The 23448-nt window shown below is 62.9% G+C and overlaps 1 protein-coding gene across 1 annotated transcript in view; it reads left to right on the top strand.

Moving 5' to 3' along the window:
• Positions 1-23448, top strand: part of LRP5 (LDL receptor related protein 5) — a 91724-nt gene that overhangs the window by 67378 nt on the left and 898 nt on the right. Inside the window, exons 12-22 of the mRNA XM_045854856.1 lie at positions 647-970; positions 2655-2854; positions 5889-6097; positions 7719-7909; positions 8574-8783; positions 11111-11236; positions 12652-12888; positions 14708-14818; positions 15904-16140; positions 17149-17288; positions 22105-22202. Coding sequence (XP_045710812.1) covers positions 647-970; positions 2655-2854; positions 5889-6097; positions 7719-7909; positions 8574-8783; positions 11111-11236; positions 12652-12888; positions 14708-14818; positions 15904-16140; positions 17149-17288; positions 22105-22202 — 2083 coding nt within the window. The remainder of the gene's footprint in view (positions 1-646; positions 971-2654; positions 2855-5888; positions 6098-7718; positions 7910-8573; positions 8784-11110; positions 11237-12651; positions 12889-14707; positions 14819-15903; positions 16141-17148; positions 17289-22104; positions 22203-23448) is intronic.

The raw sequence follows: 23448 nt of genomic DNA, 5'->3' as shown, positions 1-23448 counted from the left end.
CTGCCGGCACCCTTCCCACTGCGCCCGGTGGTCCCGCCGGCTCCGAGCGGGCGTGTTCACCGCCGCGTCCCCGCCACGGCCCGGTGCTGTGCCGGGCGCACAGTGGGAACGCTGCCGTGTGCCGTCGCTGGCTGCTGCTTCACGGGTCCTCTGCGGGTGGGGAGCCCGCTGCCCTGACTGCCGTCTCCGTGTACTCGTTCTGCTGTTCCAGAATGTTCTGTCCGGGTGGCCACGCATCACGTTGCTCTTCACTCTCTGCCTTCCTCCGGTCTAATGACTGCGAGATTCGCCCTGTGTGGTCGTGACTCGTTTTTATCGCGACGTCATTTCCCTTACATGAGGAGCCACTGTCTTTTTATCCATCCTGCCGTGGATGGACGTTTGGGCCATCTCACGGCTGGCGGCTGCCGCGTGCACCCTGGTCCGCGTTGCCCAGGTGCACGTTGCGTTGTGAGCGTTTGTCCCGTGCAGGCTGTGTCGCGGCCTGGTCCTGGGACCGGGGCACGTCAGTGTCCGCCGACCCTGCCCATCTTCCAGCGTGGTTTAGTGTTCCGGCCCCGGCGCAGGCTGCCAGGCCGCAGGGTGCCCCGTGCGGTGGCTGGGCCGCGCCAAGGCTGACGACACCCTGCCTGTGTCCCCTGCGCAGGTCAGGAGCGGGTGGTGATCGCCGACGACCTCCCGCACCCCTTCGGCCTGACGCAGTACAGCGAGTACATCTACTGGACGGACTGGAACCTGCACAGCATCGAGCGGGCCGACAAGACCAGCGGCCGGAACCGCACCCTCATCCAGGGCCACCTGGACTTCGTCATGGACATCCTGGTGTTCCACTCCTCCCGGCAGGACGGCCTCAACGACTGCGTGCACGGCAATGGGCAGTGCGGGCAGCTGTGCCTCGCCGTGCCTGGCGGCCACCGCTGCGGCTGCGCCTCGCACTACAGCCTGGACCCCGGCAGCCGCAACTGCAGCCGTGAGTGCCCACTCTGCCCGCTCTGAGCCCCACCTCAGGTAGGGCCGGCCCCGGGGCGGAGATGTGGACTGTGGGCGTGTTTTCTCGGCACGTGCTGCCCGGTGCCACCCGGAGGCCTGGGCTGGGTGGAGGACCTGCCGCCTCATCCTGCCACGGTGCACAGGCCACGCCCCCAGCTGGCATGTCCCTCGGGGGCATCTCTGCCTGTGGAAACCAGTCTGGGCGTGGGAGGCAGTCACATGGAGAAGTGGGCCTTGTTCTGAGTACTTTCATTTATTTAAAGGTTTTATTTACTTTTAGAGAGAGGGGAAGGGAGTAAGAAAGAGGGAGAGAAATATGTGAGATACATGGATCGGTTGCCTCTTACACGCTCCCAGCGGGGGACCTGACCCGTAACCCAGGCCTGTGCCCTGACTGGGAATCGAACCGGCGACCCTTTGGTTCACAGGCCAGCACTCAATCCACTGAGCCACACCAGCCAGGGCCGAGCACTTTCTACAGCACTTGTTTAATCCTCAGGCCTGCAGGGTGGGAGGTATCACTGTCCCCATTTCACAGAGATGCGTAGTGACCCGTGCAATGTCACAGAGCTGCCAGGGTTTGGGTCTGAAGCCGGGCAGGTTGGCTCCAGAGCCCCTGCTCCTGACCCGGTGCCGCGTGGCCCCCTGTGCCCGTGTGCGGTCCTCACACGGACCCCTGAGTTGGGTGGGCCTTTTAAAAAGCGCTCGTTTCAGTGATCAGAAGAGAGGCTCAGAGAGCCCAGGAGAGACCTTCCCCCGGGCCACAGGGAGAACAGGCGTGTCCCCTTGGCAGGCTTTCCCCCTGGGACATCAGCGGCCTCTGCGCAGCCCGTGGGACCATTTATGAGGCCCCGTGTCCCCTGGGACCTTGTCCGAGGCTCCCACAGCCCTAGACGTGAGGACCGCAGGCCTTCCTTATCCTGGTCCCACAGACAACGGGCCTGAGGCTTCGAGGCGTTAAGGGCTTGTTGGGGGCCCCGAGCTGGTGCGTGATGGGCCTGGGGCCACAGCCTAGGACTCCCCACTCTCGGGCTCCCTTCAGACTAATTGTCTCTTTCCCCCGTGGGACATAACCTTGAAGGACCACACAGAGGTGCGGGTGACCCACCCCCTGGGGGGGACGCCTGTGTCCGGGGGCTGGTGGCCGGCAGACGCAGGGCGATCGCTTGACCTCTCTGGCAGTGGCTGCGACTGGTGGCCTCCTCCACACCCTGAGAGGCGTGGCTTCTGCCGCTTTGCTCACTGACAGCCCGAGGAGCAGAGCGCCCCTTCCTGGTGTCCCTGCCCCCTCCGTGTTGTCCCCAGCAGTCCCCTTGAGCACATGGCGACGCAGGGCGAGTCACACGTCCGCCGAGCGTGACGCACTCTTGCAGGGAGTCTGGTGCTCACTGCCTGCCTTCCTCCGTCCCAAGTCTCGGCAGCTTGAAGAGGAATGCATATCTGTTTTTAAAATGACACGGACTCATGAAACATTGCAACCGAGATACATGTAACAGGGAGAGTAAGGTTCCCTGCAGTGCACCCCCGGGAAGTAGGTCTCTGTCCTTCCGGCCTTTCTCCCGCGTGCACTGGGGGGTGCGTGCGCAGCTCCGCCCTCCCTGCGGCCCCCTCTCCTGCTCCCGGGAGCTGACCCTCCCCACCCCCGTCTGTTTGCCTCCCCCCAGCGCCCAGCACCTTCCTGCTGTTCAGCCAGAAAAGTGCCATCAGCCGGATGATCCCGGACGACCAGCACAGCCCGGACCTCATCCTGCCCCTGCACGGGCTGAGGAACGTCAAGGCCATTGACTACGACCCACTGGACAAGTTCATCTACTGGGTGGACGGACGCCAGAACATCAAGCGAGCCAGAGATGATGGGACCCAGGTAGGCGCGCCGGTCGGTCGGGGGCACAGGGACGCGTCTGCCAGAAGCTCGCCCAGGCGGCCTCCAGGCTCCGCCCACTTTTCCTAGCGGAGGGGCTGCCCGCAGGGCGCAGTTTTGGGTGAACAATGACTTGGGCTCTGGCGAGGAAACCTTTAGACTGAAGACGTGTAGAAACTGGATTTTATAGCTTTTGAAGTAGTTGGTGGCAGGTGGGGGGCAGGGTGTCAAACCTGGTGGGTTTTTTTTTCTTCTGTCCACAGTGGTTTTCTGCAGGGTAGTTGGTGTTGCTCATCCTGGATTTGTTCCCGTTTCACAGGAATTGTATAGTCAGTTCTGCCCTAAGGCAGTAGAGGCGTTCTGGAAATCTCCACGCTTTGCAGAGTCACACAGCACAAACCTCGGGGCTCGTGGGGGAAGGGGCCGGGGCCCGCTCCTCGGAACTCCGTCAGGGACGCACTAGCACAAGGGTGGGAGCCGGATACGGGGGCACCATTTCGCGCGTGTTGAGCAACAGCCCGGGAGGAGAATGCCCAGCGGAGACGGTGCTTTCCCTGAGGAGACCTGAACTTGGCCGAGGGCTGGGCTGGCGGTCGCCGCCTGCGGGCTTCTGTGAAAGCGGGGAGTGGGTGTGGGGGCTCACAGGGAGACAGAGGGTGCTGGTGGGGGGGGTGTTTTCCTGTTCGGCTCGGTGCTGGGTCCATTCACCTGGTGCTTCTCACGGAAGCAAAAGCAAAATCCACGTTCTGCTCGAATGGTCCGCGGCACATCCCTGCGCTGGAGCACACGCGGGTTTTCAGAACTCACGTTCTTGCAGGACCGCCCGCTTCCTGTGTTGCAGGAAGGGGCTTTCACCGCAGCCTCGGGGCTCGCCCGGGGTCTCCTCGTGACAGGGAACGGTCACCGCCTTCCCATCCGTGTTCTCGGCTCGTCCTGCTGGTTTCCAAAGACCCCCTTTACCAAGGCCGCAGAACCAGAGGCCCCTTTCAGAGCCCAGTGGTCCGTGCAGGGGCCGTGTCCTCCTGGGGAACTTCCGGTGCAGTTGGAACGGGGATGGAGAGAAACGCTCGGTGGTGGAGAATTCCAGACAGTTTTGGAGTCTGTGGGGCAGAGTTTGCTGTTTTCTCCCCTCTTGCTGTCTGGACGGGCTGGGGCCCCCCTGGGAGGTGTGTGCCATCGTCTCTGTGGGTGCAGAGCCTGGTGGGAATGGAGCTCTTTCATCCTGCCAGGCGGCAGGCGGCAGCCCCCGCGGGTCCTTTGGAGAACGGGGAGGTGCTAATTGGCGGGCTGCGCGTCCCTGCTGAGAAAGTTGCAGGGCGCAAATTGCCTTGGAGCCTCACCCAGGGCTGCGTCTGGGCCCTGGGGGCGGGGGTGGGGGAGGACTTGGAGGAAGAAGCCCTCTCAGGAGCCGCTGCCGGGTTTTCACTTAATTTGGAGACGTGGTTCCCGCCCGGTCTCGGTCTTGTGCTGAGCCCCACCTCCCTTGGCTCTGGCTTTGATTGTCCTGTGGGAGGCTCCCTGCCCGGGTCCCACGGGTGATGTTTTAAACGACTCTCTGCCGGGCTAGGTTTCCTTTCCTCTTCGTTCGAAGCTTCTGGTGGTGGCGTACACCCGTGACAGGACATTTGCTGGTTTTTAAGCGGGCCGTGCGGTGATGCTGAGTGCGTTTGTGTTGCTGTGTAGCCCAGACCGCCTCGGTCTCCGGAACCGCTCGTCTTCCCAGACTGAACTCTGCCCCCCGCCCCCCCCCGTCACGCACGTGCCTGCCCCCCCACTCCCGCCTGCCCCGGGCACCCGCCGTTCTACTTCCCCTGTCTGTGAATTGGGCTATTCTCAGTGCTTCCCATGGGTGGAAACAGACACGTATGAAATCGTGTGTCTTTGTGTGTCTTGCTTACTTCACTGAGCACAAGGCCCTCAGGGCTCATCCCCGACAGGGGAGCAGCTGTTGGGGTTCCCCACCTCCCCCAGCCTGAGTTGCACCCCGTCCTGTGGACGCACCACGTCTGGCTTCTCTGCTCCCCTGTCAGTGGTCACGTGGGCCGGCCCACCTGCCGGGAATGTATCGGCGAGGAGGAGGGTGTTGGTGTCGGTGTTGAATGAAATTCGAGTTAGAAACGTTGCATCAGCCTCAATATTGTTACTTGCGTTGAAATTCAGGTTGAGGTTTTATCAGACTGTCTGACCGTTAAAGGTTGTCCCCCAGGGGAGGGGCGCAGGCAGCCCTTTGTTTCACGGTGCTGTTCTTTTTTTTTTTAAAGGCATGAAAATCTGTGGAGGTTTTTTTTTAAGATTTTATTTATTTATTTTTAGAGAGGGAAGGGAGAGAGAGAGAGAGAGAGAGAGAGATATCAATGTGCGGTTGCTGGGGGTCATGGCCTGCAACCCGGGCATGTACCCTGACTGGGAATCGAACCTGTGACACTTCGGTTCGTAGCCCGCACTCAGTCCACTGAGCTATGCCAGCTGGGGCCATGGTGCTGTTCTCAGCCAGCTCTTCTGATGGCTGTGTCCCAAAGTCGGGTTTCAGGCCTGGCATCCACAGCACCCTCCCTGGGCCCTGCACCCTCACCCTCACCCTCACCCTCACCAGACCTTGGGCCCCTGGCCGCTCCCTCGGAGAAGAGGGCAGTGAAGGTCACCCCCTGTCCTGCACACTGTGTGCTGGCCTTCTACATGTAAACAACAGAGATTCGAGGGTCTCAACCCAAAACCTGAGTCCATGCAAACGAGGAGGGAGGAGAAAGGAGCTGTCTTCAGGGGGGTGGCCATCCTGGGTGGACTGTTCCGCCGTGGGGCGTCCTTCGTGCGGTCAGGAACAGGACTGGGAGAGAAGGGCCTGGCTGGCCTGGGCGCTGAATTCCGAGTGGGTGGGCCTGGGGTCTGAGTGGGTGGGCACCGGTTTCATTCTCCAGGTGCTCGTGGGTAAGAGCCACACGGCCGGGTGGGGATTTTGACTTCCAGCCTGCACGCGGGTCGGGTCCGGGGCCCCAGCCCCCCCGGCCGTGCCTGCAGCGGCGCCCCTCACTGTCCACAGCCCTCCGTCCTGACCTCCCCGAGCCCCAGCCAGAGCGCGGACAGGCAGCCGCACGACCTCAGCATCGACGTCTACAGCCGGACGCTGTTCTGGACGTGCGAGGCCACCAACACCATCAACGTGCACAGGCTGAACGGGGACGCCATGGGCGTGGTGCTCCGCGGGGACCGAGACAAGCCGAGGGCCATCGTCGTCAACGCCGAGCGAGGGTACGAGGCCGAAGGGGCGGGTGGCCGCCACAATTCGGGGGGTGGGGGGGGCTGCACCCCGAGGGGGTGGGCCAGCAACCCTCTGTTGGACGTTAGCCTCTCGGGCTGGGCGGGGTTTTCTGCCCCCGACATCCTGGTGCGTGGGCAGCTCCTCCCAGGGTCCCAGCCACACCAGCCGGAGCAGGACGAGGGAACACTCCCTCGTTCGTGGTCGCCGCACAAAGCAGGGACACCCAGGGATGGTCTTGGCAGGACGCAGGTGTGGGGAGGGCCCAGGTTTTGCGGAGAGACTCAGGAGGCGTGTAAGCTTTGTGTCATCCCCGTCAACCTTGAACCCCATACAAAAATCCCTTCCGTTAGTTAGCATCACAGGTGGTGGCTGGTTATTCACTTACATATGCTCCACCACGGGGAGCTCACTACCTCACATGCTGGCTGTTCTTGGGCACAGCTTCAGTTCCTGGGAGGTTTCCCCCCAGGAAGGTCCCCAATGCTCCCGCCTGGTGGCCTTCGGGTTCTCCGATGGGCGGGAAGGCACCCAGGACATGCTGATGGGCACGGACTTTCAGGGCCGAAAGGGAACAACCGGGGCGGGAGGGGGCCCTAAACCCACAGGACAGGGAGCTCGGAAATGAAGCCGAGCTCCTAAAAGTCTGGGGGCCGGAGGCAGGAGCGCCGTGGCTGTCTGTGAGTCCCCGCGGGACCGTTGTGCAGGGTGGGGCTCAGCGGGGGCCAGCGCAGGGCCCGGGGCCAGGCAGACCCTGGCTGGAATCCTCACTCTGTCACTGTACTGCCTGTGCGACCTCAGGCAGGTGGCGTAACCTCTCGGAGGTTCGGTGCTCTGGTCTGAACGAGTGAAGATGACAGTCGTCCCAGCCCCTGCAGCGCACGGGGGCTCGGCCAGCAGAAGCCCCCGTGACACAGGCGGTTGCTCAGGAACCACATGAGCCGCCCTCTGTGGGGGCGGGGCCTTCTCAGTAGCTTGGAGGAGCAGAGGGGGTCGAGAACTAGTCCTGGGGCCGTCACAGCAAATGACCACACACTGCGGGGAGGGGGGTTGCTTAGAACAGCCGACGTTTATTCGCCCGGTGCCAGAGACCACCAGCCCCAGCCAGGTGTGGGCAGGGCGCCGGCCCCAGATGCCCCAGGGGAGCGTCCTCCCTGCCTCTCTCCGCTTCCGCGGGCTCCCTGTGTCCCGGGACTTGTGGCTGCTTCGCTCCAGCCTTTGTCTCTGTTTCCACAGGGACTTCTGCGTCTCTGTGTGGCCTCTCTTCTCTCCTTTAAGGACAATTTCACGGGATCTGGGACCTGCCCTAACCCGGGCTGGCCTCACCTTGATCCTTAAGTCTCTCTGCTAAGACCCTGTTTTCAGATAAGGTCACATCCCGAGGTTCCGGATGGTCATGGGTTTGAGGGTGCACCATTCCACCCGGGACGGGGCGCGACCTTTGGGCTGCAGGGGCCAGCCCCGAGAGGCCGGGCCGTGTGACCAGCAACGTGCCAAAGCGCCTCTGGCTGCCCGCGGGGTCTGGGGCCGGACGGTCGGGTGCTTCTCAGGCTGGACCCTGGCTGGGGAGACGGCAGCACACAGGCCTGTGCCTCACCCGCTGCCCTCCCGCAGGTACCTGTACTTCACCAACATGCAGGACCGCGCGGCCAAGATCGAGCGCGCGGCCCTGGACGGCACGGAGCGCGAGGTCCTCTTCACCACGGGCCTCATCCGCCCCGTGGCCCTCGTGGTGGACCACGCGCTGGGCAAGCTCTTCTGGGTGGACGCGGACCTGAAGCGCATCGAGAGCTGCGACCTGTCAGGTGCGTGCCCTGGGTGTCCCGGGGGTCGGGTCCCTCAGTGACCCACGGATCTGAGCTGCCCGGGGACGCCTGGCCTTCCTGGTCACAGGTAGCGGTGGTGGCGGTAGCCACAGTCGTCAGGGCCCTACTGGGAGAGGACACGGGGCTGGGGCTTCGTGTGCACCTCCTATCGTCCCACCAGGAGTGCTAAGGTCCCTGCGTGGCAGAGGCCAAAGATGAGGCTCAGAGAGGGTGAGCGAGTTGCCCTGGGTCCCACAGCGTGGGGTGGAGCAGGGGCCCGCCCCGGCCTCTGCCTCCGGCACCCAGGCTCACAGGGGGCCGCCTTAGACCAGGAGGCCTGTGGGCTGGAGTGGAGTGAGAGTCTTCCGGGGCCTTTGCTTCCAGGAGATGGGGTGGGGGGGCGGGGGGCAGGAGATACCTTGCTTACAGGGGGCCAGCAACCAGGATCCGTGGTTGGGGTCTTAGTTCCCTGACCCCAAGGCTGGCCCAGGTGGGAGCAGGGCTGTCTGAGGGCTGGTCTCCGATCTGCCCCAGCCCCAGGGTGGAAGCCTGCACCCCCGCCCCCCCCCCCTGGCTCCCTGGCAGCCCTCTCTCCTCCCAAGCCATGCCTGTGCTGAGCTCTCGGGGTCAGCCGCTGCTCAGAGGGCACTGGTCCCGCTTGCAGGGGCCAACCGCCTGACTCTGGAGGATGCCAACATCGTGCAGCCCGTGGGCCTGACCGTGCTGGGCCAGCACCTCTACTGGACGGACCGCCAGCAGCAGATGATCGAGCGTGTGGACAAGACCACGGGGGACAAGAGGACCCGCGTCCAGGGCCGTGTGGCCCACCTGACCGGCATCCACGCCGTGGAGGACGTCAGCCTGGAGGAGTTCTGTACGTGGGGGGTGGGCGGCGGTGTGGGGGGCCGCCCGGGGAGGCTGGGCACGCGCTCACGGCACAGCGACCCCGAACCAGCGCCCTTAGGGGAAGACGGGAGGTGGGGCTGGCAGGAAGTGGTGGCCCCGTGGCCCCGTTCTCTTTCTGGCAGTCAGCCAGGGACTGCTCTGGGCTCCCTGAGGCCACGCTCGGGTCTGCCCCTGTGCCCCCCTCGGCCCCAGTGCCAGGTCCGAGTCTCCGGCCTCCTCCGGCCGGAGAACACACTCTGTTCCTCAAGGCCCCGTCTCTGCATCTCCCTGCTGATTGGCTCAGCTGGGCTGACTGGGCAGTTGCCTTGGTTACACCTGCAAAACCCGGGGCACACCCCTGTGCTAGGGGTCAGGGTGGGCAGCTGGAGGGCGTTTAGCGCTCTCTGCCTGCCACAGCCGGGCTGTACCCGAAGCCTTGGGGGAGCGGGACCCCTCCTTCTCCACGGACGCCTATCCGGGCCCCTGCGGATGGGGGCAGGGGCGCCGCCTGAGTCTCGGTCTTCTCATCCTTCCTTCAGTGGATGCCTGGGCTGCCCACGGGGCGAGCGGGGCCACTGCTGCCCCTGTCCTGTGATGCCCAGGGTCTGGTCGCTGTCAAGGCCCCGGGGGTGCCCCTCTCAGCAGCCTCCCCGCAGCCCCTCGTCCTCCCACTGACCATCTGCCTGCTCCCCGGGGCGCCTCTGTCTGTGTCTGATCCCCTTCCCTTCTCCGTCTGAGTGGCCGCTGCTGACTCCTTGCTGCCCCCGAGCTCAGGAGTCCCTCTCGTGGTGGGGGAGCTTCTCCCCCTAGGACCCCCCAGCCGTGCCATGTTGGGACCCCCAGGCCCTGTGCTCGCTGTCATCGCAGTGGGCACATCTCACAGTAATTCTGCTTTGCCTCTGAGAAAGCAGTGCCCGGACGGGACGTTCTCTTCCCCCGTCAGTTGGCTGAGAAACACGGTGGGGCTCGTGTCCGAGGCCACGGGGCTTGTCCGTTGTAGGCGAGTCGGCGACCACGTTCGATCGAGTTATGCACCAAGTACAAGCGCCTGGGCCTGATCGAGGTCTTGGGCTCCCTGCGCAGAGCTGGGGTGTGACCTCTGACACGGGGACTCCGTCACTTCCGTGTTGACTGCTGGGGGTGGGGAGCAGAGTGCCCTCTGCCACCTGCCCTCGCCGGGGTCGGGGGGCGGTCAGCCACCCCCTGCCCTCCCCAGCCTCCTTCCTGTCGCTCGGGTGCTGGGTGCAGTGTTAGTGGAATTGAAATGCGTGAGCCCCCCAGGGAGTCAGACCCTGTGTTTTAACTCCCGTGTGCTGTTGTGTCCTGTTGTCGCTGCAATAAATTACCGCGAACTGGGTGACTTAAGGAACAGAAATGTGCCCTGGCTGGCGTAGCTCAGTGGATGGAGCGTGAGCTGTGAACCAAAGCATTGCAGGTTCGATTCCCAGTCAGGGTACATGCCTGGGTTGCAGGCCATGACCCCCAGCAACCACACATTGATGTTTCTGTCTCCCTTTCTCCCTCTCTTCCTTCTCTAAAAAATAAATAAATAAAATCTTTTAAAAATATATTTATAAAAACAAAAAGAACAGAAATGCGTTCCCCCGTAGCTCTGGAGGCCGGGAGTCCAGGGTCAAGGTGTCGGCAGGACCAGCCCCCGGCCGAGGCCCCGGAAGGAGCGGTGGTTCTCCGCCCCTTGTAGCCTCTGGTGGCCCCAGGCGTTCCTTGTGGCCGCGTCTCTCCAGCCTCTGCTCCCGCCCCCAGGTGGCCTTCTCCGCTGTGCCTGTGTCTTCACCCCTCTGTCATCTCGCACGAGGACACTTACCGTCATTAGCTCTAGGCCCCCCAGCTAACCCAGAAAGACCTCGTCCCCAGATCCTTCCCTTGCTTACATCTGCAAAACCCCTTTTTCTAAATCGGGTCGTATTCCCCTGTTCCGGGTCGTAGGATGTGGACACACCTTTTGGGGGCCCCCCACTCAGCCCGCTGCGCCGTGAGTGGGAGACAGACAGGTGGGCGGTGCAGAGTGCCGGCCGTGGGCACAGCGGGGGCCGGTGAAGATGCGCCGGCGTGTGACATAGGGCCAGCTCGGTGACTGCTGTCAGCTTCCGTTTCCTCAGCTGCAAAGTGCAGTGTCCCCGGGCACAGACTCCAGAGGCCGTCCCCCCCGGGGAGTTGAGTGGGAGGGGCCTGGGCAACAGGAAGGCCAGCTCTTGTACATTCTCGCCCCCTCCACCCTCACCCCCTCCACCCTCTGGACTGCAGTCCTGCGGCGGGAAGCACAACTCAACTCCCCCCCTCTTTCTGTCTCTGCAGCGGCCCACCCGTGCGCCCGGGACAACGGCGGCTGCTCCCACATCTGCATCGCCAAGGGTGACGGGACCCCAAGGTGCTCCTGCCCCGTCCACCTCGTGCTCCTGCAGAACCTGCTGACCTGTGGCGGTGGGTGTGACCTCAGCACTCTCTGTGGGGAAGCTGGACAGGGATCCGATCCTCCGCCCACTCGCGGCTGCCCTGCACCCTTTCAAAGTCACGGTCCCTCTGCCGTCAGTCTCCAAGGCACATGCGTTGCCTGTCACCCTTTCTTTCCCGATACACGCGTGCCGGGCCGTGCGTTTCCCTCTACGCGCTGCCCTTGCTGTGTCCACAGTTACTCCTAATTTTGCATTTGCATTTTCAGTGCAAGCGTTTTAACATTCCTCCTGCGGCGTATGCTTTGGCCCCCGTGTTATTTAGAAGGGTGTGTGTGATCCCCTGACCAATCTCTCGCGTGATCCCACTGTGGCCTGGGAGCAGACGTGGCGGGATCTCTGTCCTTTGAACTTCGCTCCCATCTGTCGCGTGGCCCAGCGTGTGTCTGTCTGGGTGACTGTGTCCTGTGAACTTGAGACGGTGTGTCCCCTGCTGTCGTTGGGTCCCCTGGACCCCAGCCGCTGTGCGTGGTCCTCGCCGGTGGCTCAGCATGGAGACATCCATCCCTGGCCCCTCTCAGGCACCTGCGCACCGGGCTCCTGCTGTCCCTGGGGTGTCTGGTGTGGGTGGGCCCGGTGGGGGCTTCTCCCCGTGTCTGTGCACACCCCTGCCCTGCCTTACACCCCTGCAGCCCGGCGAGGGCCTGGCGGTTATGTGGGAGCCGCTCGGGTCCCGCACATTGAAAGGTTTACATGTGTCGCTTCTATGTGACACAAACACGGTTTTCCTCAGGTTTAAAGGGCGTGGGGGACTGAGGTTAAACCTTAGAAGGGAATTCTGGCGGATTTCCTGGCCTCGGTTTTCTGTGACCTCCCACACGAAGGAGAGGACAAGGGATGGCGAGGGGAACCCTGGGAAAGGGGGCAGCCCAAAGCGGGGAGCGGGTCCCCTCCCTTCTGTCTGCCGGCACCCCCCTATCTCTGCCGGTCTGCGTCCCAGCCCCTTTCCCTTGAATGAAAAAAAAAAAAAGTCCATGTCTTTCAGCTAACATTTACTACCACTGCTTTTGTCTATTAAAAAAAAAGATTTTACTTATTTTTTAGAGAAAGGGGAAGGTGGGGAGGAAGAGAGAGCAACATCAATGCTGGAGAACATCGATCAGTTACCTCTCACTTGCCCCCAGCGGGGACCCCCGTGACCCGGCAGGTGGCCTGACGGACCTAACCAGCAGCCCGCCGTTCGGTTGGGTTCGCAGGCCCACGCTCAGCCCACGGAGCAGGTCGCGCCCCTGAGCACACCAGCCAGGCCCCGCCTTCATCTCACACCGGGGCTAGGGCAGGCACAGGGCACCCCAGTAGGGGCCGCACACGCTGATACAGCTCCCGGGTTTTCTTTGCGCCGCCGCCGGGTAATGTAGCGTGTGACGGTGTTTCTGTCCTCCCCAGAGCCTCCCACGTGTTCCCCGGACCAGTTCGCCTGCGCGACTGGGGAGATTGACTGCATCCCTGGGGCCTGGCGCTGCGACGGCTTCCCGGAGTGCGACGACCAGAGCGACGAGGAGGGGTGCCCGGTGTGTTCTGCCGCCCAGTTTCCCTGCGCGCGGGGCCAGTGCGTGGACCTGAGGCTGCGCTGCGACGGAGAGGCGGACTGCCAGGACCGCTCGGATGAGGCCGACTGCGAAGGTGAGGCCCCGCCCCTGTCCGTCTGCCCACACCCCATTGGCCCTTCCCAGGCCCTGCCCACCAAGGCCCCGCCCCAGGCCACGCCCTTCCCACCTCCTTTCTCGGCGCGTGTCTTACTCTGGCAGGTCTCCGGCTGCCCAGGGTAGGGGCTCTGTAAACCCTCCGACGGGAGCGAGATGGTCAGGCCCTCCTCCGCTTGGGAGGGAAAGAAGTTACTTTTAGGCCAAATAAGGAGACCCTTGCCGCTTGCCCCGATCCTGTCCTGCCAGGCAGTTTGGCTCCACGGGGGACTGTGAGAGCCAGCCCTGCCGTCGTTCCTTCAGGCAAGGGTTTTGCAGACACCCGAGGCAAGTCCCGCTCGTGGCCTCCACCTCGGCACAATAAATGCCCACCCCAGAAGACGGCGTGCGTGGCCAGCACTTACCCCTGAGTAGCTTCTAGCGGCCCGTTGAACCAGGAAGCACAGAGATGGGCCTTGGTGTCCCGGGCGCACTGGGCAGTGAGACTTATCGCTGTGTCCCCCGAGAGCCTTCCTTTCACAAATGACCGGCTTGGCGGTTCCCGTGGCGCATAGTCAGCAGCACGGCCCGTGACCGCCACTGCGCTCTCCATGGGTCCCTCTCACGGCCTTCCCCCAGAGTCGCCGGCGGGCCCTGGGCTTAGGTAACTCCGGTGCTGTCTGGTCACTGCCTGCCCGCCCTGTTCGTGGTGAGCGGCGACTTTGTGGGAGCTGACGGCCGGGCGGGGGAGGGGGGAGGTCACTTCCCCAGGCGTTTCTATGAAGTCCCAGTCGTGAAGTCTTCCCAGCTAAGGGACCCTTTGAGGACCTGGTGGAGGCCATGGACCCAGGATCGGCAAACTGGCCTGTTGGCTACATGCAGACCGCCACCTATTTCCGTCAGTACAGTTTGACGGGGTCGCGGGCAGCCTCATGCGTGTCTGTCGTGTGCGGAGACAGCGGAATTAAGCAGCTAACGATAGGGGCCAGTGGCCCTCAGAGCCTAAATCTGTGCTCTCCCCTCATGCCCCTCGTGCTGCGAATGTCACTCCTGGTGCTCGCGTGGCCTCTGGGCTCCACCAGCTGTTTCCAGAACCTTCCAAATCGTCCCATCTGTTTGGAGAACAGGGACTTCTTGTCTCCAGTGCCCAGAGCCAGGCAGCCGGGGCAGGGCAGGAGGGGGCTTAGATACTAAGTACATGCCCACTGGCTGAGCCCCTGGGCAGCAGCCTCCCTGCTGGGGCCGAGGCTCCTTCCAGGACAGCATTCGGGGGCAGGAAGGGAGGCGGCAGGAGCCACCGGCACCTAGCCTTTCTCTTCCTCCCTCCCCAGAGGTCTGCGAGCGGCGCTGGTCCCTTGCGTGGGATGTCGTTGCCTTCACGGTCGAGCTCTGCTGAGACCTCGTCTGTGCCCCGCCCCGCCCTGTCTAGGGAGCCAAGGCTTCTCGTGGGCGATCCTCTAGTTGGCTGTCACCTCCTGGGACCTGGGAGAGCCTTGGGGCAGGGGCTGGGTTGGTCCCTGCGCTGTTCGGGGCCTGCCCTGTGACAGGAGCCTGACCAGTACCTCTGGGGCGTCCTCAGGGTGTGTGTCTTCCTTGCCAGTCCCGACGCCAGCCTTGCAGAGGCATCGGAACCGGGGTCGGGGGGCATCGAGGGGAGGGTGCACGCTGGATCACCACCCCCGACCTGCCTGGTGCTAGAAAGGGCCCCATTTGTCTGCTCTGCCTCTGGAACCCAGACCTTGGTTGTCGGGTCCGCGGTGGCGGGGCGGGGAGCTGTGTCGCCCTCGGGCTTGCCTCAGTGCGCGCTCCCCTCCCCGCAGCCGTCTGCCTGCCCAACCAGTTCCGGTGCGCCAGCGGCCAGTGCATCCTCATCAAACAGCAGTGCGACTCCTTCCCTGACTGCATCGACGGCTCCGACGAGCTCATGTGCGGTGAGCGGCTTCCCACGGAGGGCGGGAGTGCCCCCCCCCCCCCGGGGCCGAGGTCCTGCCCCAGGGGCGTGAGGTCTAGAGGGAGGGAACAAAGTGGGGGCCGTGCTCAAGGAGGCTGGGAGGTTGGAAGTCCTTGGCCTTGGTGGCAGGCAGGGGGTGCTTCCTGGAGGTGGGGGAAGCCGAGAGGCTGAGGTGGGAGGGGGAAGAGGAAACCGTGAGCGATGGGGTCCCTTCTGCCCAGGGACCTTACCCAGCAGCAGCTGTCAGGCAGCAGAATCACCCGTGCCAGGCCGCGTCCAAGCTGAGTCCAGAGCCGCGTTTCCATCCTGTCTGAGTCACAGACAGCCTCCCCAGGCCCTGGTGGCTTTGACAGTGGACCAAGCCCGAGGAGCACCCCCTCACCCGGCAACCCCATACACAGGATTCCCAGATGGACCCCCTGGGTGCACCTGTGCTGCCCCAAGCGGGCTCCTGGCTTTGCAGGCTGGGCTGAGCCCCCTAAGTCCAGGCCCGGCCATGCTCTGCCGTGGCCACACTCAGGATTTCTGCGTGGCGCAGCGAGGAAGGTCCTGGGCCCCTGGCGCACCTGTTAGCCCAGCCCCTCTGCATGGGTGAATCCCATCGCTAGGTGGGCCGGGAGACCCCGGGCTTTGTCTGCCTGCCCCCCGCCTACTGCCTGGTGGTCCGTCCTCGTAACCAGCCTGCTGGCCCAGCCTCCTGGCGCAGCTCGTGACTCATAGGAGCAACTGTGTGCACATTTCCAGCCGCCATGGAGAGCCCCACACAAAGGGGGTGAATAGGCTGCTGAGGGGCCGTCGGGTGCAGGTAGAGCTCAGGCAAACAGAGCAGCAGGAGGGGGCAGAGCAAGGTGCTCCCGGCAGGCCAGGGCAGCGGGCCGGTACTGCTGCGGTCAGCGTGGCTCCCTGGCACCCCAGCACCCCAGCGCCTCCCTTCTCCTGGCCCTCCGTCAGTGGGTGCTGGGCCCGCGCAGCACCAGCTCCTCCCGGCCACACGGCCTCTGCCCACAGGGGAGGCGGTCCCGCACAGCTAACGCTGACCCCCTCCTCCTGCCTGTGCCCTGACAGAAATCACCAAGCCGTTCCTGGACGAGCCCCCGGCCCACAGCAGCGCCATCGGGCCGGTCATCGGCATCATCCTCTCGCTCTTCGTCATGGGCGGGGTCTACTTCGTCTGCCAGCGCGTGGTGTGTCAGCGCTACGCCGGGGCCCACGGGCCCTTCCCCCATGAGTACGTCAGCGGGACCCCCCACGTGCCCCTCAATTTCATAGCTCCGGGCACCTCACAACACGGTCCCTTCCCAGGTGAGCAGGGAGGTGAGCAGGGGCCCTGGGCAGAGGTGGGGAGAGGAGTCCGGGCAGGATCTGGGGTGAACGGACCGGGAATGCTGCCACCGCATCCTGTGCTGTGCACACCGCAGACATCGCTAGCCGATCCCGGCACGCAGGCTCCCGCTGAGCCGGAATTTGGCGTCAGAGTGCTTCAACACAGAGGCCGCACAGCTACGGCCTGTCCTGTGGCCTTGGAGGTGTGGGGGCACCTCTTTGGATTTGACCTTCAGTATTCTTGTGGGTTAAATCTTGCGTGCTCTCGTGGGGGCAGCTGGGCTCCCTCTAGAGTCCGAGGAGTCGCTGGGTGTGCAACGAGCAGTTTTGTCCCGAGTGCGGCTCGGACCGAGGTCGCACGGTTAAAACGACCATGGGGTGCAGTCCAGTGGGGGCAGGAGCCGGCGGGGCCACGTGTCTGGATCCCCCGGTGGCACCGCCAGGCTGAACCGCACCGGTTCACATCTCGGTGTGACCTGGAGGCGGGGTCGGTCAGCGCCTAGCCCCGAGGGGGTCGCGGAGGTCATCTTCAGGGTTATCTCGGGGATTCCCCAATGCCTGTCCAGCCCTGGGTCCCTGTCCTGTTTTGTCCTGTCCCCTGGCCCAGGCTAGCCCTCGGGGCCCTGACGTCCGTGCGCGGATGAGACCTGATTCTCCTCGGGGGAGTGGGGTCGTCAGGGGTCCCCATAGCCTCGGGAACCCCGAGGCAGCGCGTGGTCGCTGCTGCAGCAGCGCCCAGAGGACAGGGCCCTCTCCGTGCCAGGCGGCCCTGTGCTGAGACCCTCTGAGTCCACCCCCACGGCCCACGGCGGCCCCTTGGGGGGGTGCTGTGTGTCTCCCTGTTTCACAGAGGAGGCTCACGCTGGTGGTGGGCAGTGGGCCTAGGGGAGACGGACCTACGTCTCACGGGTGGCAGGAGCCCCGGAGGGCGCGCCGGGTCTGCGGGGACGCCCCGGCCCTGACCTGCCTTGTCGCCTCCCCCTGCAGGCATCTCGTGCGGCAAGTCCATGATGAGCTCCGTGAGCCTGATGGGGGGCCGGGGCGGGGCGCCCCTCTACGACCGGAGCCACGTCACCGGGGCCTCGTCCAGCAGCTCGTCCAGCACCAAGGCGACGCTGTACCCACCAGTGAGTGGGGGCGGGAGGAGGCCTGGCTGGCCGGGGTGCCCATCAGCAGTGGCTGGCCGGGGGACACTTCTTGTGACCTCAGCATTTCTAGAAGTATTAGCTGTCCCACCGCAGAGAATGGTGGGAGAGTTCGCCCTCCTCCCCTCCAAACCCCGTCATTTTTCTTTTCTTTTTTTTTTTTTTAAGATTTTATTCATTCATTTTTAGAGAGGGAAGGGAGGGAGATAGAGAGAGAAACATCAATGTGTAGTTGCTGGGGGTCATGGTCTGCAACCCAGGCATGTGCCCTGACTGGGAATGGAACCTGCGACACTTTGGTTCGCAGCCTGCGCTCCATCTACTGAGCTACGCCAGCCAGGGCTCGTTTTTCTCTTTAGTGACATTGTTTGCAATGTAGAAAAGGGTGCTCCCTGTTTAGTGTCGGTAATCTGGAAACCGCACACAGACCCGGAGAGCGGCAGTCGCACCCGTCGTCCCGCCTCCCTGGTTGCTGTTGGGCATGCCGGGGTGTCCAGGTGGCCGTCTCTGTCCTTCACCGGCCCGCTGCCGGTGGCTGCCTCCGCAGGCCCCTCTGGACAGGTGCTGAGCTGTGCTCGTGTGAGCCCCGCCTCGGCGTCCCCACCAGCAACACCTGCTTTCCTGCCGCGGCCTTGCTGGTTCCCAGAAAATAGTTTTCCGAAGGGCAGGCGCTCAGGGGGTGACTTTGGCAGCTGAGATGCTTCTCGGAGCTGCCGGCAGCCCCCGTGTGGGGAGGGGACCGGCTCTGGCCGAGCCACACGCCGAAGCACCACGACTGTGCAGAGGGTGAAGCGCTGAAGCCCCCGTGTCCGACTCCCCCTGCCCGCAGGGGCACCCTCTCCCTGAAGCTGGCGGGGGACCCCCGTTTCCGAGAGCACAGCTCGGCGCATGGAGGCGAACGTGTGTGTGTGTAGACATCGGCGTCTGACTTGACGTGGTTCGACGTTTTTAATTCTTGGAAGCCTGACCTCCTGGGACCGTGTGCTTGCCTGAGGCGAGGAGAGCCCCTCGAGCTTGCTCTGGGGCCTCTGGCAAGCCCCTCGCCCCGCCAGGGCTGGGCCTTCCTGCCCTTCTGGGGGACGCCCCACCTCCGGTCCAGGGCGTTGCCCCCTCCTTATCGAACCTGGCTCGGGAAGCGGAGGGGACAGGCCGCAGAGGTTGTTATCTTGGGTTTGCAAGACGGGGACTGAGAGTCCTGGGGGTTCCAGGACCCGACTGCGGTGTGGGGCAGAGGGAGTGGGGACCCAGGAGCTGAAGTTTAGAATACTCCCCGCTGTTCCTCGCGTCCTCCCTGCTCTTAGACTCTGGCGAGCCCCACACAACCAGCCAGGGCCCCAGAAACCTGTGGTCAGCAGCCCTGGCCCCAGGCAGCGGTGTCCTGGGCCTCCCGTGCAGGTGCCAGGAGGCCCAGGGCGCTGCCTTCTCTGTCCCTGGGACCCTGCTGGGAGCTGGGGGGGACTTATTGGGCAGCAAGAGATGGCACCGACCAGCCAGCATTTTTTTTTTTTGGTATAATTCAGGTACCATGCAATTCACCCATTTAATTGGGTGGTTTTTAGCACATTCACAGACGCACGCAGCCGTCACCACAGTTAATTTTAGAACATTTTCATCACCCCAAGAAGAAACCCGCGTGGAGCGGGCTATGTTTAGATCAGCGACATGATTTTGCACCAGTCAGACGCGCTGCTCACGGCACGGCATCCTAGAGGCGCTGCGGAGTGCCCCCCCACGGCGAGCAGGAGCCCCTCAGGGCGCTCTGCAGGGAGAGCCTTGGGCGTTCCACCGGCGAGGGGGGGGGCGGGGGGGACCTGCAGACACCTGCGTGTGCGAGAGTAGGGGCTGCAGTTTCCCAGCGCAGAGTGTTTTGTGTGTTTTAACTTCCTATTTGGAGATCGTTGCAGACTTGCCTGCAGCTGTAAGAAACAGTACAGGGATCCTGGCTACCCTTCACTGGTTTTCCAACGGTGACATCTCGCATGACTGTTGTCTCGGTCCGTTCATGCTGCTGTCACAGAAATATCATCGATTCGGCGGCTTAAAACAGCAGCAGCAGTTGTGGGGACTGGCAAGGTGCCGGCGGATTTGGTGTCCGGCGAGGGCCGGGGGCCGGGTCACGGAGGGCTGCCTTCCGTGGTCGAAGGGGTGGTGGGGCTCTCTGGGGCCTCTCCGTGTGAGGGCGCTAACCCCGTTCGGGAGGCCCCCACCCTCCTGACCTAATCACTCCCAAGAGTCCGACATCAGAATCAGGGAATCGGGACGTTGATACAATATCCCTTCTGTTTTTAAAGACTTTATTTAGTTTTAGAGAGAGGGGAAGGTAGGGAGAAAAAGAGGGAGGGAAACGTCAATCAATTGCTTCTCATACACACCCTGAGCGGGGCCTGAACCCGCAACCCAGCCATGGGCGCTGACCGGGGATCGAACCCACGATCTTTTGCTTTGTGGAGTGACGCCCAACCAGCTGAGCCACACCAGGCAGGGCGATACAATATCCTTGGCCCTTACTGGTGAGATTTCACCGGTTTTGCACATGTAATTAGTTTTTAAAGACTTTATTTTTCAGAGAAATTTTCGGTAAAATGGCCAAGTTGGGAGGAGGGTACAGATTTCCCATATACCCCTGCTCCCCAACACGCCCAGCCTCCCTCATCGCCAGTACCCCCCCCGGAGTGGGACATTTGTTACAATGGGTGCCCCTATCTGGACACCTCATTGTCACCTCGAGTCCACAGAGGACACTGGGTTCACACTTGGTGTCGGACATTCTGTGGGTTTGGACATCTCAGGCCTTGTGTCCACCACTCTGGGTTCTGACCTCGTGCAGAGTGGTTTCATACGCATTTTTTGTGACCCAGACGATGGAATCCGAGGGCAGTGAGAGCTCTTCCCCGAGCCCAGCTTTCCACTGCTGACCAGAAGCAAAGCTGGGGACTGTGTACTGGGGACCGCCTGGCTGACCGGTGCCTTCTCCACGTGCTCCACAAGTGGGCGCTGTCATTGCCCCATTTTGCAATGAGGCTGAGAACTGAGGGAGAAGCCCCAGCCTGGGTCACTCCTTGGGGCCTGGGGTCCGGGGCTCCGGGGCTACTGCAGAGGACTCCCGAGGCAGCGGGACGAATGAGTGGGCTGCAGAGCCCGGGCCTCGGTCACCGTGCCCACCCTGGCCCTCCTGAGGGGACGGGCCCTCTCCCCCAGCCCTCTGGAACACACTCGCCACGGGTCTCATTTCGGGTAAAGGTGGTGTTGGTGGTGCGGCCTCAGTGTTTCTTTCGTGACAAGGGATACTGAACATCTTTTGGGGTGTTAGTATTACCTTTGCAGTTTTATTTTCCCCAAAGAGTCTTTTTCTGCCCTTTATATTCTGGGTTTTTGGTATTTTTCTTACGCATTTATAAGCTCTCCATATACATGCATATAGATGTAGAGATAAGAAAATTAGCCCATTCCCTGAGACATGTATTGAAAATATTCCTCCTAGATTTTTGTCTTTTGATTTGAGTAATGGTGTGTTTGCCATTCATACAATGAGATGATCAATCTTTTCTTTTATGGGCATGTACTTTTTTTTGTTTTTGGTCAGACTCAGAAAGGCTTTCCCTCCTCTAATCATTTAAAAGAGAATTCTTTCCGCCAGCCTGCGAACCAAAAGATCGTAGGTTCAATTCCCAGTCAGGGCACATGCCTGGGTTGCCGGCCAGGTTCCCAGTAGGGGGCATGTGAGAGGCAACAACCACACATTGATGTTCCTCTCCCGCTCTTTCTCCCTCCCTTCCCCTCTCTAAAAATAAGTAAGTAAAAATCTAAAGAAGAGAAAATGCTAAGCGAGGGAAGAAAAGAATTTTTTCCATGTTCTGCAGGTTTCATAGCTTATATTGAAACCATGGGGGCGGCATCAGACGCACCGCACGAGGCAGGCAGCCGCCGACTGTTTCTGTGCCGGAGGCCGCCGGTGGCCCTCGTCAGCTCAGGCTCACGCGGTGGTCTGAACAGAGAAAGTGCAATGCACAGACTTCCCATCCTATCAGGGGTCGGGGCCCAGAACACGGGAAAAGCAGACGCGCTGACAGCACCCAGGAAGAGACCCTGGGGCTGAGGAGGTGCTGAGGTGCCGCACCTGTGGAACTTGCTAGAAATCTGCCCACCGCAGTATTGGGAAGACCTTCTCCAGAACCCCTTGACCTTGCCCTCCTACTGCCCCAGGGGAAGTAGCAGTGACAACCAGCAGAGGGTGGGGGTTTGGGCAGAACCCCAAAGCTCCCCATGGAGGAGGAAGTGAAGAGAAACCAGTTCCAGTCAAGTTCATGGGCAGATGACCAAAGAGGACCCCGCAGGCTCAGGTGCAGGGTAGCTGCCAGACGCCCTTTCCGCTGAGCTTCCCTGCCGGGTGCCTGCTGCCCTCTCTGGAGCCCCCTCCCCGCCGTATTGTGCCCTCCCAACTCTGAGGTCAAATCCTGAGGAATCCCTAGGGTGGCACTGGGCTGAGGAGGACTCTCCCCAGAATAAGGACCAGGGTCTCAAGCTACTGCCTAAAGGGCAGAGGATGGGCCTGGCCACTCCTTGTGGGTGACTCACCGAGTGTCAGGACAGCTTTGGGACGCAGGTCGTCTTAGCCCCAATGCAGAGATGAGAAAACTGAGGACCAGACAGCTAGCTGCAGTCCCTCACCAGACAAGGGCCCTGGGAGGCGGGGGTGCGCTGAGCCCAGGCGGCCCCAGGTGGACCCGCACCCCCGCCCTGGGAGGCAGGACCGCAGGGCTGCATCAGGCCCCCGTGACCCCCTCTCTGCCCTCCGCAGATCCTGAACCCGCCGCCGTCCCCTGCCACGGACCCTTCCCTGTACAACGTGGACATGTTCTACTCGCCAAACATTCCCGCCCCTGCCAGGCCCTACAGGTACGAAGTCCCTGCTCGCCCTGGCACGCCGGGGCTGCGGCCGCGGCCGTGGCTGGTGGCTGGGGCTGCAGACCAGCCTGTGGTGGGTGGGGGGCTTCTCCCCATTCCCTGGGACAGGGGTCCGGGGCGCTGCCTCCCTGGCCTCTCCTCACCCTCCCTGGGCTGCCCCGTGCTGGAGGACCAGGCCTGCGTGCTGAGGCCACACGCCCAGCGGGTCCCCCGTGCTGAGCAGCTCTTGAGCCGGCGCAGGCAGACGGGGCCTGGAGGGGCGTCCCCAGTCCCACCTTGGTGTGGCTGGGCCCTGGCAAGTGGGGATGCCAACACCCAGGCTGGCCGGTTCTCCGGCCCCAGGGTTCAGCTGTGGGACCCTGGCAGTGACACTGGGGATCACCTCTAAATCCGCTTGAGTGCTTGTGTGGCGCCTGCCTCGCACACTCTTCGATAGTGTGGTCCTTTTTCCTTTCTCCCTGCAAGGGCCTGGTCATCCTCCCACCATCACCCGCCCCCCCTACCCCCCAAGTTGTCTGCATTAGGGTCACACACTCCACCTTCCTGGGTGGGAAGGGGGCACTTGGGGACCCTGAGGAGAAGGGCTGGTCTGTGTCCAGGGCCCGGCCACAGGCTGGGGTGGGTGCGGTGGGGTTAACCTCCTGACCTTCTACCAGGTGGTCTCAGCCAGCAGGGCTCCCCTCACCCCCCAGGTGCCCTGGGCCCCTCACACCCAAGCGAGCCACTTGATGGGGTGGTTATGGGGGGGGGTCCCCACGTAGAGATCAGGGCTCCGGCACATTCGTGGACCACCAAGGTGGAGTGGTCCAGGCCCCTTCCTCATCCTCCACTGAGTTGCCTGGCACTGGGGAGTCGCAGTGAGGAGTCACCTGCCATCTAGTGGCCACTCTGAGAACTCCAGGCCGGCGGGGGAGCAGTGCAGCCCAGGGCGAGGCCCACTCTTGACTGGTTATCATTATCCGGGGGTGCTCCCCAGTGCCCCATCGTCAGGGTCTGTCCCCAGCAGCCTCATCAGCTGCTGTCCCCGGGGCTGTCACGTGCTCACCAGCCAGGCCGGGCCCCTCAGTCTCTGGACCTCATGCTTGGTGCATTCTGTCCTGATTTAGCCGCCACCTCCCATACCTCTTCCCTTCCTGCTGTCGGGTCCCTTCCTGCTCTTGGGGTCCCAGGACACGCATCCTCCTGCTGTGCTTTCCTCAGCACCAGGAACCCCTCGCTGGCCTTGGGGTTCTGGCCC

The sequence above is a fragment of the Phyllostomus hastatus genome, unplaced genomic scaffold, assembly GCF_019186645.2.
Source record: "Phyllostomus hastatus isolate PE091 unplaced genomic scaffold, TTU_PhHast_1.1 phas_scaffold_11, whole genome shotgun sequence".
Taxonomy (NCBI): Eukaryota; Metazoa; Chordata; class Mammalia; order Chiroptera; family Phyllostomidae; genus Phyllostomus; species Phyllostomus hastatus.
Note: the sequence above shows the minus strand (reverse complement) of the source record. Positions and strands in the feature narration are given on the sequence as shown.